At 39.7% G+C, this 16,898-nt stretch overlaps 1 protein-coding gene across 1 annotated transcript in view; it reads right to left on the reverse strand.

The window, feature by feature from the left end:
* LOC137500454 (uncharacterized) overlaps positions 1-16,898 on the reverse strand; it is an 88,775-nt gene that overhangs the window by 54,303 nt on the left and 17,574 nt on the right. The window contains exon 2 of the mRNA XM_068227348.1: positions 14,658-14,780. Within this exon, the coding sequence (XP_068083449.1) occupies positions 14,658-14,780 (123 nt within the window). The remainder of the gene's footprint in view (positions 1-14,657; positions 14,781-16,898) is intronic.

The raw sequence follows: 16,898 nt of genomic DNA on the forward strand, positions 1-16,898 counted from the left end.
TCCTTCGGACGCAGAGAGGGATCCCACCTATACCCCCTCAAGGACAGTGTCCTGGAGCATGAGACTTTGGGTCGGGGATACTTTTTTGTTTCGTTTTACGTCGCACCGACACAGATAGGTCTTATGGCGACGATGGGATAGAGAAGGCCTGGGAGTGGAAAGGAATCAGCCGTGGTCTTCAGTTAGGTACCATCCCAGAATTTGTCCGGAGGAGAAGTGGGAAACCACGGAAAACCACGTCCAGGATGGCTGAGGTGGGAATCGAACCCACCTCTACTCAGTTGACCTCCCGAGGCTGAGTGGACCCTATTCCAACCATCGTGCCACTTTTCAAATTTCGTGGCAGAGGCTGGAATCGAACTCGGGCCTGCGGGGGGTGGTAGCTTATCACACTTACCACTACACCACAGAGGTGGATGCAAACTGAATGTCAACAGACCAAAATCTGTTATTCATAGCGTAAAAAAATAATGAGGCAGTCTTGAAAAGACTGCAGCATTTGAATGACAAACGTAGAAAAACACATGCATCTGTGGACTTAGTACTGAAACCTAAATTGTAATTCCATCCAAGATCACCATTACTACATTGCCCACATTTAAGCATTTGAATTTTCCGCCAGTGAATTCAATCGGAGGACTACTGGAGGTCTCCAGAGGAAGCGCGAAAACAATTGCTCCCCTCTGCTCCTACCGTTCTCAGCTCTAGCCAGTCTGTCTTTGTCTTAGCTATGTTATGTTCCACAGTTTCATCTGAGATTGCATCAGTTCATCATTGGACGTAGAGCTGGGAAATGGAGCAGCTGCTCCTATGACTGCAATCAGTAGTGCGAGTGCAGTGCTCCCTCTGGTATTCTCTGGTAGTAAACTGTTGCTTAGAAACCAATCGGTGCTTCGGTGGGCGAGCGGAGGGCGACGGAAGATGGAGGAACAGTACTGAATGTATGCTCACTTGCCGTTCCATCCATGGAGAGCAACAGATGTGCTAGCGACATAGTAAATACTGCTTTATAAGTATGACGAAGGCGAATATATGAAATATATACATTCTCATTTATCGATTGTGTTTCATTTGTTTATTACTTTTGTAACAATTTGTTTTGCGTCATGCCATCTTATGGTGATGATGTGATAGGAACGGCTAAGGAGAGCAATTTCTAGGCGTGAAAATGGAAAACGACGTAAAACCATCTTCAGGGCTGCCGATAGTGGGTTCGAATCCCACTGGTTTTCCGTGACTTCCCACTTCTCCTTCAAGCAAATGCCGGGATGGTACCTAACTGAAAGCCACGGCCGCTTCCTTCCCACTCCCAGGCCTTCCCTGTCCCATCATCGCCATAAGACCTATCTATGTCGGTGCGACGTAAAAACAAAACAAAAAATTATCCCCGACCCAAAGTCTCACGCTCCACGCTCCAGGACACTGTCCTTGAGGCGGTATAGGTGGGATCCCTCTGTGCGTCTGAAGGAACACCCAACCCTGGAGGGTAAAACGATAGAAAGATTATTATTATTATTATTATTGTACTCCCATAACCACTTCTGTGGTTTTCTGCGACATTAAGGTGCCGGCATTGTCCCACGGGAGTTCTTTCATGTTCTTTCATGTGCCGGTATACCTGCCGACATGAGACTCTCGTATGTGACCACCTTCAAGTACCGCCGAGCAAAGTCGGAATTGAAACCGCAAGCTTGAGCTCAGAAGGCTAGCGCTCTACCGTCGGAACTACTCAGCCTGGTACTGCATATAACAAGTTCCAATCAGTTCGTACTCTCCAGTAAAAATTGAAATGGCTTATGGCTTTCAGTGCCGCAAATGTCCAAGGTCAAGTTCGGCTCACCAGATGGAGGTCTTTTGATTTGATTCCCGTAGGCGACCTGCGCGTTGTGATGAGGATGAAACGATGATGAAGATGACACATACACCCAGCTCCAGTACCAGCGAAATTAACCAATTAAGGTTAAAATTTCCGACCCTGCTGAGAATCGAACCCAGGACCACTGTGACCAAAGGTCAGCACACTAACCATTTAGCCATGGAGCCAGACGTACCCTTCCATAATAAATAAGCTACGAGTATAATTTAATGTAAGAACATTGCATATAATACATTTTTACATGCAATGGAATATAATTATTACTTAAACTTTTTTACTACAGGTGTTAATAATATTGTAAATGCATTTGCAACGGTATAATATATGCCAATATTCAATCTACAGAATTCTACCCACCTGCACCTATTGCAAACTGATTGTCAGCAGATCAAAATCTGTTATTCATAAAAATAATGCGGCGATCTTGAAACGGCTACAGCATTTGAATGACAAACGTAGGGCACTCAGTCTACAGTATATGATCGGACCGGAATCTCTACACGTCGACAGTCTTACACCTACATATCAGGAATTTTCTGGAAGTTACGCGATGATTCCTTCACCGCCGCCATCACCTGTGCGATCACGTTCGCCCAGGTCACCACCAAAGTTCATGGAAACTACTCAAGTAAAACAACCTCGTCGTTTATTGGAGTCTGGTAAGTCCTCATGGAAAAAGGAAAAGAATTTGTCCGACACAATCCCTGACACAACGTTCTCCAGGCTCTGTCAAAACCTCACTGGGATCTAATGCTCATCTGGAATCTTCTGGAACGGACCTTGGGATCCATTTGCTGGGCCCTGGACCATCGACCGCCTGATAACTGCCCAACCTGTTAGACCAACCTGCACTGTACATGCCTGCACATGTACGTAGTTATGCTCAGGTGGCACAAAACCCAGCAATACCACCTAATATTTGCCAGCGCAGTATTTTTACTCCATCGCTCCAGCCTACTGTTCAACTGCCTTTCTATCTGATAAAGCTTACAAATCTGGACATCACCAAAGCCAACGTCAGGTGCATCTATCAACTAATTGCAAAATTCATGCCAAATCTTCAGGATTATAAACTGGAAATCCAACGGATGAGGGATGGTTATAATCTTAAAACCTGCCAATCATTTTACCATCACATTACGAGTAACATCGGAGCTCATCAACTAGGGCCACTAATGTCACCACACAGCATCCAGCATAACGTCCTGCACACCCCCCCTACAACCGGTCACCGATTCTGTCTGTGGTTGCTTATGGAGTCGACCGAGGCTATACCGACGATGAGGTGGCTGCTCAACTCCAACTCGAGGACCACCATATCTACCGAGTCATTCGTATTCGGAATTCTCAAGGACCCACTTCATTGGTTCGCATTCTATCACGCAACGTCTCGACGCTCGACACCCTGCTCCGCGACGGTGCCATGATCTACACCCGGCGCCATCGGGTGGAACCCTCCAGAACATCACCACCTCAGAAGATCCGCTGCGGGACGTGCCAGAGGTTCGACCACACCGCAGGGACACCATGTGTTCATCCGGAGGTTTGTACCATCTGTTCATGTGAGAAGCATCCAACTCATGCTTGTCCCAATAAGTCGAATCCAAAGTGTGTTAATTGTAATCAAAATCATCCTGCTTTCATTATAAGTGTCATTCCAAACCTGCTCCTGAACCTGATCACCCTGAAACTGTTGTCCTTGTTCAATCTCAAGACCTCCCTACCCCTGTCTCTTCCTCCTCCCTCTCCTCCCCGAGTTCTGAGAACATCATTCGTTTTATTACGATGGTGTTACAGAATGTCTTCCTCTTCCATCGCCCACACATCCTAAATCAGATCCAGGTAGCGGCTCGATTGGTTTTGAACACCCATGTTGACGTGGCGTACTCAGGAAATAAGATGCATTTCGCATTTTTCCCCCTAAGTACTGTTCACTTTATGCGTTAGCGTATTGAAGCTGTACTATGCTAACATAAGATCTCTTAAGTCCAATCAGCCACTGCTGAACACCTCCCTTTCCTTGTATGCCCTGGATATATTTGATCTGAATGAGACATTTCTGACGCCGGCCCAAATGCCTCAATTTCCCCTGTTTACTTTCTATCGCGCTGATCGTCCGACTCAAGGCCATTGTGGCATGGCTATCGGCGTCAGATGGGATTTTACTGTTATTCAGCATTACTTTCACTTCCCTACTAATTTTTAAAGGAGATTACAAATACCAAATTTCACATCTGTAACATCTTCAGCTTTTGAGATATCAGTTTCCTAATTAAAAGAATTCAACCCTATTTTCAGTCACTTTTACCCCTCCACCCAAGTGGTTTTTCAGAAAACAAATAATACATGTTTCTTTACTTTTAATAGAGATAAATACTACTTTTCACTTCAGTGGCATGTTAAGTTTTTGAGATATACTGTAGAAGTGCTCATTTTAAAATTTCACTCCCTTTTTAGTTCCCCTTATGTGGAGTTCCCAAAAACAAATCACCTATGTTTCTTTACTTTTACAGGAGATTAAAAATACCAGTTTTTATGTCTGTAACATTTTACGTTTCTCTGAGATATCCTGTAGATATAGTCTTTCTAAACATTCACCCCAATTTGTCACTCCTGTTTAACCCCCATTAACTGGATTTTCCAAAAACAAAAAATATGTGCTTCTTTATTTTCAAAGGAGATCCCAAATGCCAATTTTCAGGTCTGTAATATCTTCTGTTTCTGAGATATAAGTATCCTCATTTAAGCCATTTAACCCATTTTTTTACTCTTTTTTGCCCCTCCTATTGGGATTTTCTAAAAAAATATGTGTTTCTTTATTTTTAAAGGGGATTCTAAATATCAATTTTTACATCTGTACACTTAAAAGTTTTGAGATTTATATATATATATACACACTCATTTTAAAAATTCATCCCCCTTTTCCCCCCTCCCCCATTAATTGGATTTTCCAAAAACAAAAAATATGTGCTTCTTTATTTTCAAAGGAGATCCCAAATACCATTTTCAGGTCTGTAATATCTTCAGTTTCTGAGATATAAGTATCCTCATTAAAGGCATTCAACCCCTTTTCACCCTTCCTATTGGGATTTTCCTAAAACAAGAAAAAATACATGTTTCTTTATTTTAAAGGAGATTCTAAATACCAATTTTTACATCTGTAAACTTTAAAAGTTTTGAGATACCGGTATAGATACACTCATTTTAAAAATTTATCATCTTTTCACCCCCCATTAATTGGATTTTTCAAAAACAAAAAAATACGTGTGTCTTTATTTTTAAAGGAAATCCCCAATACCAATTTTCAGGTCTGTAATATCTTCAGTTTCTGAGATATAAGTATCCTCATTAAAGGCATTCAGCCAATTTTTCACCTCTTTTCACCCCTCCTATTGGGATATTCCGAATACAAAAAATACGTGTACCTTTATTTTTGAAGGAGATTCTAAATATCAATTTTTACATCTGTAAACTTTCAAAGTTTTAAGATATCGATACACTCATTTTAAAATTTCACCCCCGTTTTCACCCCCTTAGCGATGGAATATCCAAAAATCCTCTCTTAGCGAGCACTTACATGTTAATATGAATGTACCCCCAACATTTCATTTCTTTATGGCCAGTAGTTTTGGCTCGGCGATGATGAATCAGTCAGTCAGGACAAGTTATTTTATACTATAGACTAGCAAGATACCCATGCTTTGCTACGGCATTATACCGAAATTTATAATTGAATGCTTAATGTTTTATATATAATCCGCGGAAATTCGCCATCTGACTCGTTTTCTGAGATAATCCGCCAAAATTCGCTATCTGAGTCATTTTCTAATAGATTACGGCAAGTTTCCTCCTATTTTTCAATCTTTCCTTCCAGCAATCGATTTCGTACTTCCCGGGCTAGGTCCAGGTATTCCACCCGGTCGGTTGGGTCCCTAAATCTTTGCCATCTTTTCCTATAAGCAATTTTAATATGGATCAAATCCTTCAGGAGATCCAGCGTGGTGTCTTTTTGGGTGCCTTGGCGATACTGAATCCGCGGTCGTACTGTATTCTTAGTCATTATTCGTCCAGGATCCATTTCCAGCGCGGTCCGTACATTTGACGACAGTCCAGAACATCATCATCATTATTATTATTATTATTATTATTATTATTATTATTATTATTATTATTATTATTATTATTATTATTATTATTATTATTATTATTATTATTATAGATGTACTGGACCCCACAGCAAGATGCAAGACCGCTACTTGGCGGTAAATTACATCTGCTGCCATTGTCATTGTTGAGAATGTGACCAGCACCATTGTCGCGCGTAGGCAAGTGTGCGGGATTTCTAGCGATACGAATGACATACTTCCGTGCATTACTGACCTTATTATAGAGGTGAACAATTGGACGGTCAATCTCATTCCTATCGTTTATTTCAAATGTGTTTAAATTTTTATTTATATGCCAGGAGAACCTACTGTAATCTAAGAACGTTCTCCGAAGGAAAAGTTGGCCCTTGAAAACGAACCCAGGAAAGATTAGAAATGATCGGTTTATGATCAGAATAAGTACATCAAAAATCTACAGCCTATTTCCAGTCATTCGACAGGGTCAGGAATGGAATGAATAAAGCCCCCCATCTAGCAACGACAATAGGAATTGTGCCGGCTGCCGAAACCTGTCGCACTGCTCTGGGGCAATGATTAATGAATGACAAATGAAATGAAATTATATTGGACGGTGTTGCTGGAATGAATGATGACAGGGAAAACTGGAGTATCCGGAGAAAAACCTGACCCGCCTCCGTTTTGTCCAGCACGAATGTCACATGGAGAGACCGGGATTTGAATCACAGAACCCAGCTGTGAGAGGCCGGCGCGCTGCCGCCTGAGCAACGGAGGCTCCTTATAAATACATTATGAACAGTAAAATCAATTGGACTCACCTCCTTTTACACCCCACCACCGTTACGTTTATTTACCCCCCACCCAAAACAAACTAAAAGAAGGTGTGTTTCTTTATATTCAAAGGAGATTCCAAACACTAATGTTCACGTCTATTACCTTCAGTTTTGAGATAAAAATAATTCACTTTTTTTTTACTTTCACACCCCTCTCCCCCTAAGTGAATTTTCCGGCAAAAAAAACCTGTTCCTTTATAGTAAAGGATCTTCTAAATACCAATTATCATGACTCTAACTTCTTCAGTTTTTGATTTATGTGTCCTCATGAAAGGAATTCAACTCCTTTTCACTCCTGCCCCCCTAGATGGTTTCCCCCCAAAACGCGTTTTTCTGTGTTTTTAAAGAAGATCCAACTACCAATTTTCACGTCTGTAACAACTTTACTTTTTATTAGATTTATGTATTCTCATACAATTAAGTCAATTAATTTTTCAATTCTTTCATCCCCCTCCCCCTCTTCATTGGATTCCAAATATCAAATTTCACGTCTGTAACATCTTCATTTTTGAGATATCAGTAGCCTAATTAAAAGAATTCAACACCATTTTCAGTCACTTTTACCCTCCCCCTCTTCCAACCATGTGCTATTTCCAAAAACTAAAAATACACGTTTCTTTATTTTTAATAGAGATAAAAATACCATTTTTCACTTCTGTAACATTTTAAGTTTTTTGTGGTATACTATAGAAATTCTCATTTTAAAATTTCACCCCTTTTTAGTTCCCCTTAAGTGAAGTTTCCAAAACAAATCACCTATGTTTACATTTACAGGAGATTCCAAATACCCACTTTTTATGTCTTTAACATTTTACGTTTCTCAGATATTCTGTAGATATAGTCTTTCATAAAATTCACCCCAATTTGTCACTTCTGTTTAACCGCCATTAATTGGATTTTCCAAAAACAAAAAAATACGTGTGTTTCTTTATTTTTAGAGGAGATCCAATATACAAATTTTCAGTTCTGTAATATCTTCAGTTTCTGAGATACACTGACTGACAGACCAAATGCAACACCAAGAAGGAGTGGTTCGAAAGGGATGAAAGTTGGGGAAAAAACAGAGACGGCACGGACGAATAATTGATGTTTATTTCAAACCGATATGCAGGTTACACAATGCGCACGGCATCGACTCAGTAGGATGTAGGACCACCGCGAGCGGCGATGCACGCAGAAACACGTCGAGGTACAGAGTCAATAAGAGTGCGGATGGTGTCCTGAGGGATGGTTCTCCATTCTCTGTCAACCATTTGCCACAGTTGGTCGTCCGTACGAGGCTGGGGCAGAGTTTGCAAACGGCGTCCAATGAGATCCCACACGTGTTCGATTGGTGAGAGATCCGGAGAGTACGCTGGCCACGGAAGCATCTGTACAACTCGTAGAGCCTGTTGGGAGATGCGAGCAGTGTGTGGGCGGGCATTATCCTGCTGAAACAGAGCATTGGACAGCCCCTGAAGGTACGGGAGTGCCACCGGCCGCAGCACATGCTGCACGTAGCGGTGGGCATTTAACGTGCCTTGAATACGCACTAGAGGTGACGTGGAATCATACGCAATAGCGCCCCAAACCATGATGCCGCGTTGTCTAGCGGTAGGGCGCTCCACAGTTACTGCCGGATTTGACCTTTCTCCACGCCGACGCCACACTCGTCTGCGGTGACTATCACTGACAGAACAGAAGCGTGACTCATCGGAGAACACGACGTTCCGCCATTCCCTCATCCAAGTCGCTCTAGCCCGGGACCATGCCAGGCGTGCACGTCTATGCTGTGGAGTCAATGGTAGTCTTCTGAGCGGACGCCGGGAATGCAGGCCTCCTTCAACCAATCGACGGGAAATTGTTCTGGTCGATATTGGAACAGCCAGGGTGTCTTGCACATGCTGAAGAATGGCGGTTGACGTGGCGTGCGGGGCTGCCACCGCTTGGCGGCGGATGCGCCGATCCTCGCGTGCTGACGTCACTCGGGCTGCGCCTGGACCCCTCGCACGTGCCGCATGTCCCTGCGCCAACTATCTTCGCCACAGGCGCTGCACCGTGGACACATCCCTATGGGTATCGGCTGCGATTTGACGAAGCGACCAACCTGCCCTTCTCAGCCCGATCACCATACCCCTCGTAAAGTCGTCTGTCTGCTGGAAATGCCTCCGCTGACGGCGGCCTGGCATTCTTAGCTATACACGTGTCCTGTGGCACACGACAACACGTTCTACAATGACTGTCGGCTGAGAAATCACGGTACGAAGTGGGCCATTCGCCAACGCCGTGTCCCATTTATCGTTCGCTACGTGCGCAGCACAGCGGCGCATTTCACATCATGAGCATACCTCAGTGACGTCAGTCTACCCTGCAATTGGCATAAAGTTCTGACCACTCTTTCTTGGTGTTGCATTTGCTCTGTCAGTCAGTGTATATGAATCCTCATTACAGGCATTCAACCCATTATTCACCCTTTTACAAACCTCCTATTGGGATTTACAGAAAACAAAAAAATACGTGTTCCTTTATTTTTAAAGGAGATTCTAAATACCAATTTTTAATCTGTAAACTTTTAAAGTTTGAAGATGTAGACACACTCATTTTAAAAATTCACCCCCTTTTCAACCCCCATTAATTGGATGTTCCAAAAAAAATACCTGTTTCTTTTTTTAAAGGAGATCCCAAACACCAAGTTTTAGGTCTGTAATATCTTCAGTTTCTGAGATATAAGTATCCTCATTAAAAACATTCAACCTTTTTTTCCACCCCTTTTCACCCCTCCTATTGGGATTTTCCAAAAACAAAATAATACGTGTTTCTTTATTCTTAATGAAGAATCTAAATACCAATTTATACACCTGTAAACTTTAAAAGTTTTGAGATATAGATGCACTTATTTTAAAAATTCACCCCCCTTTTCACCCTCCCATTAATTGGATTTTCCAAAAACAAAAAATATGTGTTTCTTTATTTTGAAAAGAGATCAAAAGTACCAATTTTCAGGTCTGTAACATCTTCAGTTTCTGAGATATAAGTATCGGTATCCTGATTAAAGGCATTCAACCCCTTTTTCACCCTTTTTCACCCTTTTTCACCCCTCCTATTGGGATTTTCTGAAAACAAAAAAATATGTGTTTCCTTATTTTTAAAGAAGATTCTAAATACCAATTTTTACATCTGTAAACATTTAAAGTTTTGAGATATAGATACACTCATTTTAAAATTTCACCCCCCCCCCACCTTTTCACCCCCTAAGCGACAGAATATCCAAAAATCCTCTCTTATTGAGCACCTACATCTTAATATAAATGTATCCCCAAAATTTCATTTCTTTATGTCCAGTAGTTTTGGCTCGACGATGATGAATCAGTCAGTCAGTCAGGACAAGTTATTTTATATATATAGACTAGCAAGATACCCGTGCTTCGCTACGGTATTATACTGACATTTATAATTGAATGCTTATTGTTTTAGATATATAATCCGCCGAAATTCGCGATCTGACTCGTTTTCTGCGATAATCCACCAAAATTCCCGATCTGACTCGTTTTCTATTTGATTACGGCACGTTTCCTCCCATTTTTCAATCGTCCTTTCCAGCAATCGATTTCGTACTTCCCGGGCTAAGCTCAGGTATTCCTCCCGGTCCGTAAATCTTTGCCATCTTTTCCTATAATAATTTTTAATATGGATAAAATCCTTCAGGAGATCCAGCGTGGTGTCATATTGGGTGCCTTGGCGGCACTGAACCCGCGGCCGGACTGCATTCTTAGTCATTACCCGTCCACGCGCCGTTTCCAGCGCGGTCCTCACATTTGACGACGGTCCGGAACATTATTATTATTATTATTATTATTATTATGTGTTGCTGGAATGGCTGATGACAGGGAAAACCGGAGTATGCGGAGAAAAACCTGTCCCGCCTCCGTTTTCTCCAGCACGAATGTCACATGGAGTGACTGGGATTTGAACCACGGAACCCAGCTGTGAGAGGCCGCCGCGCTGCCGCCTGAGCAACGGAGGATCGTTATAAGTACATTAAGAACAGTAAAATCAATTGGACTCACCTCCTTCTACACCCCACCGCCGTTATGTTTATTTACCGCCAACCCCCCCCCCCCCAACAAAATAAAAGAAGGCTTGTTTCTTTATGTTTAAAGGAGATTCCAAACACCAATGTTCACGTCTATTACCCTCAGTTTTGAGATATAAGTATCCCCATAATAATAATTTACTTTTTTCACTTCATTTCACACTACTTCCCCCCCCCCCCCAAGTGAAATTTCCCGCAAAAAATACTTGTTTCTTTGATAGTAAAGGATCATCTAAATACCAATTATCACGACTCTAACTTCTTCAGTTTTTGATTTATGTGTCCTCATGAAAGGAATTCAACTCCTTTACACTCCCGCCCTCCAAGATGGTTTCACCTCCAAAACGCGTTTTTGTTTTTTTGTTTTTAAAGGAGATCCAAATACGAATTTTCACGTCTGTAACAACTTTAGTTTTTATTAGATGTATGTATTCTCATACAATTAAGTCAATTAATTTTTCAAATCTTCCCCCCCCCCCCCCCCCTTCATTGGATTTTACGAGAATACGTGTTTCTTTACTTTTAAAGCAGATTGCAAATATCAAATTTCACGTCTGTAACATCTTCATTTTTGAGACATCAGTAACCTAATTAAAAGAATTCAACACCATTTTCAGTCACTTTTACTCCCCCCCCCCCCCTCCACCCAAGTGGTATTTCCGAAAACTAAAAATACACGTTTCTTTATGTTTAATAGAGATAAAAAATACCATTTTTCACTTCTGTAACATGTTAAGTTTTTTTAGATATACTGTAAAAATTCTCATTTTAAAATTTCACCGCTTTTGAGTTCCCCTTAAGTGGAGTTTCCAAAAAACAAATCACCTATGTTTCTTTACATTTACAGGAGATTCCAAACACCCACTTTTTACGTCTGTAATATTTTACGTTTCCAAGATATTCTGTATATATCGTCTTTCAAAAAATTCACCCCAATTTGTCACTCCTGTTTAACCGCCAATAATTGGATTTTCCAAAAACTAAAAAATACGTGTTTCTTTATTTTTAAAGGAGATCCCATATACAAATTTTCAGTTCTGTAATATCTTTCGTTTCTGAGATATATGTATCCTCATTAAAGGCATTCAACCCATTTTTCACCCTTTTACACCCCTCCTATTGGGATTTACAGGAAACTAAAAACTACGTGTTCCTTTATTTTTAGAGGAGATTCTAACTACCAATTTTTACATCTGTAAATTTAAAAGTTTTAAGATGTAAACACACTCATTTTAAAAAATTAACCCCCCTTTTAACCCCCCAATATTTGGATTTTCCAAAACCGAAAAAATACGTGTTTTTTTACTTTTAAAGTAGATCCCAAATACCAATTTTCAGGTCTGTAATATCTTCAGGTTCTGAAATATAAGTAGCCACATTAACGGCTTTCAAACCATTATTCACTCTTTTACACCCTTCCTGTTGGGATTTTCCGAAAACAAAAAGAATACATGTTTCTTTATTTTTAAAGGAGATTCTAAATAGCAATTTTTACATCTATAAACTTTAAAAGTTTTGAGATGTAGATACACTCATTTTAAAAAATCACCCCCTTTTCACCCCCCTCCCATTAATTGGATTTTCTAAAAACAAAAAATTACGTGTTTCTTTATTTTTAAAGGAGATCCCAAACACCAATTTTCAGGTCTGTAATATCTTCAGGTTCTGAAATATAAGTAGACTCATGAAAGGCATTCGACCCCTTTTTCAACCTTTTCCACCCTTCCTATTAGGATTTTCCGAAAAAATTATACGTGTTTCTTTATTTTTAAAGGCGATTCTAAATACCAATTTTCACATCTATAACCTTAAAAGTTTTGAGATATAGATACACTCATTTTAAAATATTACCCCCTTTTCAACCCCCTTAATTGGATTTTCCAGAAACAAAAAAAATACGTGTTTCTTTATTTTTAAAGGAGATCCCAAACACCAATTTTCAGGTCTGTAATATCTTCAGTTTCTGAGATATAAGTAGCCTCATTAAAGGCATTCAACCCCTTTTTCACCCCTTTTCACTCCTCCTATTGCGATTTTCTGAAAACAAAAAAATACGTGTTTCCTTATTTTTAAAGAAGATTCTAAATACCAATTTTTACATCTGCAAACTTTAAAAGTTTGGAATATAGATTCACTCATTTTAAAAATTCACCCCCTTTTCACCCTCCCATTAATTGATTTTTCCAAAAACAAAAAAATACGTGTTTCTTTATTTTTAAAAGAGATCAAAAGTACCTATTTTCAGGTCTGTAATATCTTTAGTTTCTGAGATATAAGTACCGGTATCCTGATTAAAGGCATTCAACCCATTTGTCCCCATTTTCACCCTTTTTCACCCCCTCCTATTGAGATTTTCTGAAAACAAAAAACTACGTGTTTCCTTATTTTTAAAGAAGATTCTAAATACCAATTTTTACATATGTAAACTTTTAAAGTTTTGAGATATAGATACACTCATTTTAAAATTTCACCCCCATTTTCACCCCCTTAGCGAAGGGATATCCAAAAATCCTCTCTTAGCGAGCACCTACATCTTAATAGGAATATATCCCCAAAATTTCATTTCTTTATGTCCAGTAGTTTTGGCTCGGCGATGATGAGTCAGTCAGTCAGTCAGTCAGTCAGTCAGTCAGGACAAACTACTTTATATATATAGATTATTGCAGGTCACATTCTTTCTAAAAGTAGAAGCCTTTTACTTCGAGCAGTGGATTATTAAACACTATTTTCTGGTCAAGCTCTTATAAACAGACAATGAACTGGAGGTTACACTCGACCATGTGCAACTGCAAGGAATGATTTTGGCCACCATTTTGAAACTGACTAAAACTTTGACCAATTCAAATGATCAAATCAAAACTCCAAGGTGTGAGTTTCAAGATTCATGACCTCTTCGCGCTTAAAGATGCAAAAGCCAGTACACGTTGACAAATATTAATTGTCTTGATTAGTAAGGAATTTCACAACTTCTTACGTACCCATAACTAGGCTATCACAAGACAAATATGCACCATGCTAGTCAATTTCACATAATTATGTTCCTAATCCAGATATAGGCTACTGTATCATGCGACAGATATTTGCTACATTTCACTGTACCACTGAACACAAAATAAATTTCTAACTTCTGAATTGAATGTGAAATATAAACTATAGGCTCACTGTGTTATTCAGCATTCTCGCTGCTAACCAGCAAGCAAAACTGAACATTCCTGAGGCTAACAGCCCACTCTCCGAAGGTGCAACGTATCCTGTGAAGTTCAGAAATTTAAGCCCTTTTTCTAATCACGTAACTGCAGTGATGGCTCTTACCCGAGTTGGAAGTCACATTTCTTCCACAAGGGGTGACAAATAAAATTTTCAGGGCTAGGAAATATGTGATTGTACAAAGTGGTAATAGCAAAAATTCGTAACGCGATAAGTGAGGTATATTTATATAGATTTAATATGATGAGAATCGGGACTTTGAATTTACAACGTGCTAAGCGTGAAAACGAATGAGGAATGCATTATCAAGGTTTCACTGTATTTCTACAAAGTCATTCTAAGTCATCTGTTAACTGTTCCATTGGCCCAGCTATTTTTCAGCAATTAATTTTAATAATAGCATTGATTTTATAGTAAAATATTTACTACCACTAAATTTCAGTTATGTCATCCACCCATGTTTCAATATGTCTGGTCAAATCAAAACAGTCCTCTAGCTAGTCTTAAAAGAGATCAAAGTAATTTTGCTCTTTGTTCAGACTTACCAACCACAAATACTCGGCTGCAATGTGGTATTCGCCAAGATGGACCAGGCTCGTCGTGGTGTCCCAGTGGTGATGGTGGTAGACGTCGTGGTGATGGTAGTAGACATCGTGGTGGTTGTGTTCCTGTGACATAGATTAAATAGCGCAGTAAAGCATACTTTTACTTCCTGTCTCATTCATAAGCCACCTATCAGAGAATAGGCAAATATAGCCTGCTATTACTAGCACATGCACTATCTAGAGACCATGGATGTTAGTTTCCGTCTTTTGAAACGTGTGCAGGCTTAATACAAAACAAAGAAGGCAGTCACGGATGTAAACAGAGAAGTCTGCAGTGACAGTAAAAAAAAGTCTGCAGTTAATTTTGCATGGAAATACGTTTCGTGATAATGAGATTGAACTGTGAAGCGGAGAGGGAAAAGGAAATTGATAACGTTAGGGGAAATGACGATGTATACATCCGTGATGACACAGGTCGTAAGCCAAAATTTCAGTGTCTCACTTCAAACCTGAGGACTTCAATGAAGAGGTAGGACCTTACCATTCTATTCTTATGGGTAGTACAGCATTAGACTACTTCTCCTTTATATATGACCAACACATTCTTTTACTAATTGTAATTGCCAATCAAATGAGAATTATATTTTTAACTTCATTAGTTTCTGTACAACATATTTTTTTATAAATGTCTGCATTTTCAGAATTTAGACTAAAAGGAATTCATTTCATTCTGGGGATAATATGCATTTAAATATGGACAGGAGAGGATTAAGCTATGAGGATCTGTGTTTAGAAACACTTCCAGACATCTTTTAAACTACAAGGAGCCATCAAATCAATCAATCAATACTGATCTGCATTTAGGGCAGTCGCCCAGGTGGCAGATTCCCTATTTGTTGTTTTCCTAGCCTTTTCCTAAATGATTTCAAAGAAATTGGAAATTTATTGAACATCTCTCTTGGTAAGTTATTCCAATCCCTAACTCCCCTTCCTATAAATGAATATTTGCCCCAGTTTGTCCTCTTGAATTCCAACTTTATCTTCATATTGTGATCTTTCCTACTTTTATAAACGCCATTCAAACTTATTCGTCTACTAATGTCATTCCACGCCATCTCTCCGCTGACAGCCCGGAACATACCACTTAGTCGAGCAGCTCTTCTTCTTTCTCTCAATTCTTCCCAACCCAAACATTGCAACATTTTTGTAACATGTTTAATAGAACACCTTCAGACATGTTTTAAGCTAAAAAACATAGTGTTTAGCACATTGATGACAGGCTCCAAACAAAAGCTGCAACACCCTGCTGACCAGACAGGTCAAGCCTGCAAGAACAAAACTACTGTACACTGCTGTGCTCAAACTATAGTAATTCGAAAAGTAACTAATATTAACCTCAAACTTGGAACATGTACTCACCATGTTGGTTAGTGTTTCTGTACACTATGATAACTTTCATAGAAATACTATTTTCCTCACAATATCTATCCCTACTACATAACCTAAATTTACATATTCATTAACTGTATCTGAGTCACTGCTGCATTCCAACATATGATACTGTTATCCATGATTTGATGTAAAAATGTCCGAGATCACTTTCTGAATCACTCGTATCAGTAGAAATATCCAATTCAGATTAATACAGGAATATACAAGGAGCATAAGAATATTTTAATTACAACAGGGTTTTCACTATAGACTTCTACAGACTACAACGAGCCTGGTCAATTGTATATGCAAGCCTGACATCTCACTATAGCATTAAGTGCCTGCACTCTAAATTCCTCTTCTGCTTTGAATAATCCTTAGCAAGCTTATGACAACCTTTTTGTAGGTTCTTATCATCCCATAACCAGAACAAATAGAAACATTTCTTTATGCTAAATGCAGATTCTGCCCTAATGTGAATTACATTAAATTGAATATAAAATAGCATTGCTTTTATGGAACAATTTTCAGGACTTGATATCTCTTCCATTAAATGTAGGGTTACTCAAAACTGAGGTGTCACAAACTTGGGGTTCTGGTGCAGGATTTTTTCTAGTAGACGGCCAAGAGGCAACCTGCAATATTTGTGTGGATGGCGCCCTCTCTAAGATGATTTCTAATGAAGAAGATGGCTCATACACCCAGCCCCCAAGCCAGACGAATGAATCAATTAAGGTTAAAATCTCCAACACAGCCAGAAATCGAACCCGGGACTTCCTGGATGAAATGTCAGAACACTAACCATTTACC

The sequence above is a fragment of the Anabrus simplex genome, chromosome 1 (assembly GCF_040414725.1).
Source record: "Anabrus simplex isolate iqAnaSimp1 chromosome 1, ASM4041472v1, whole genome shotgun sequence".
NCBI lineage: Eukaryota > Metazoa > Arthropoda > Insecta > Orthoptera > Tettigoniidae > Anabrus > Anabrus simplex.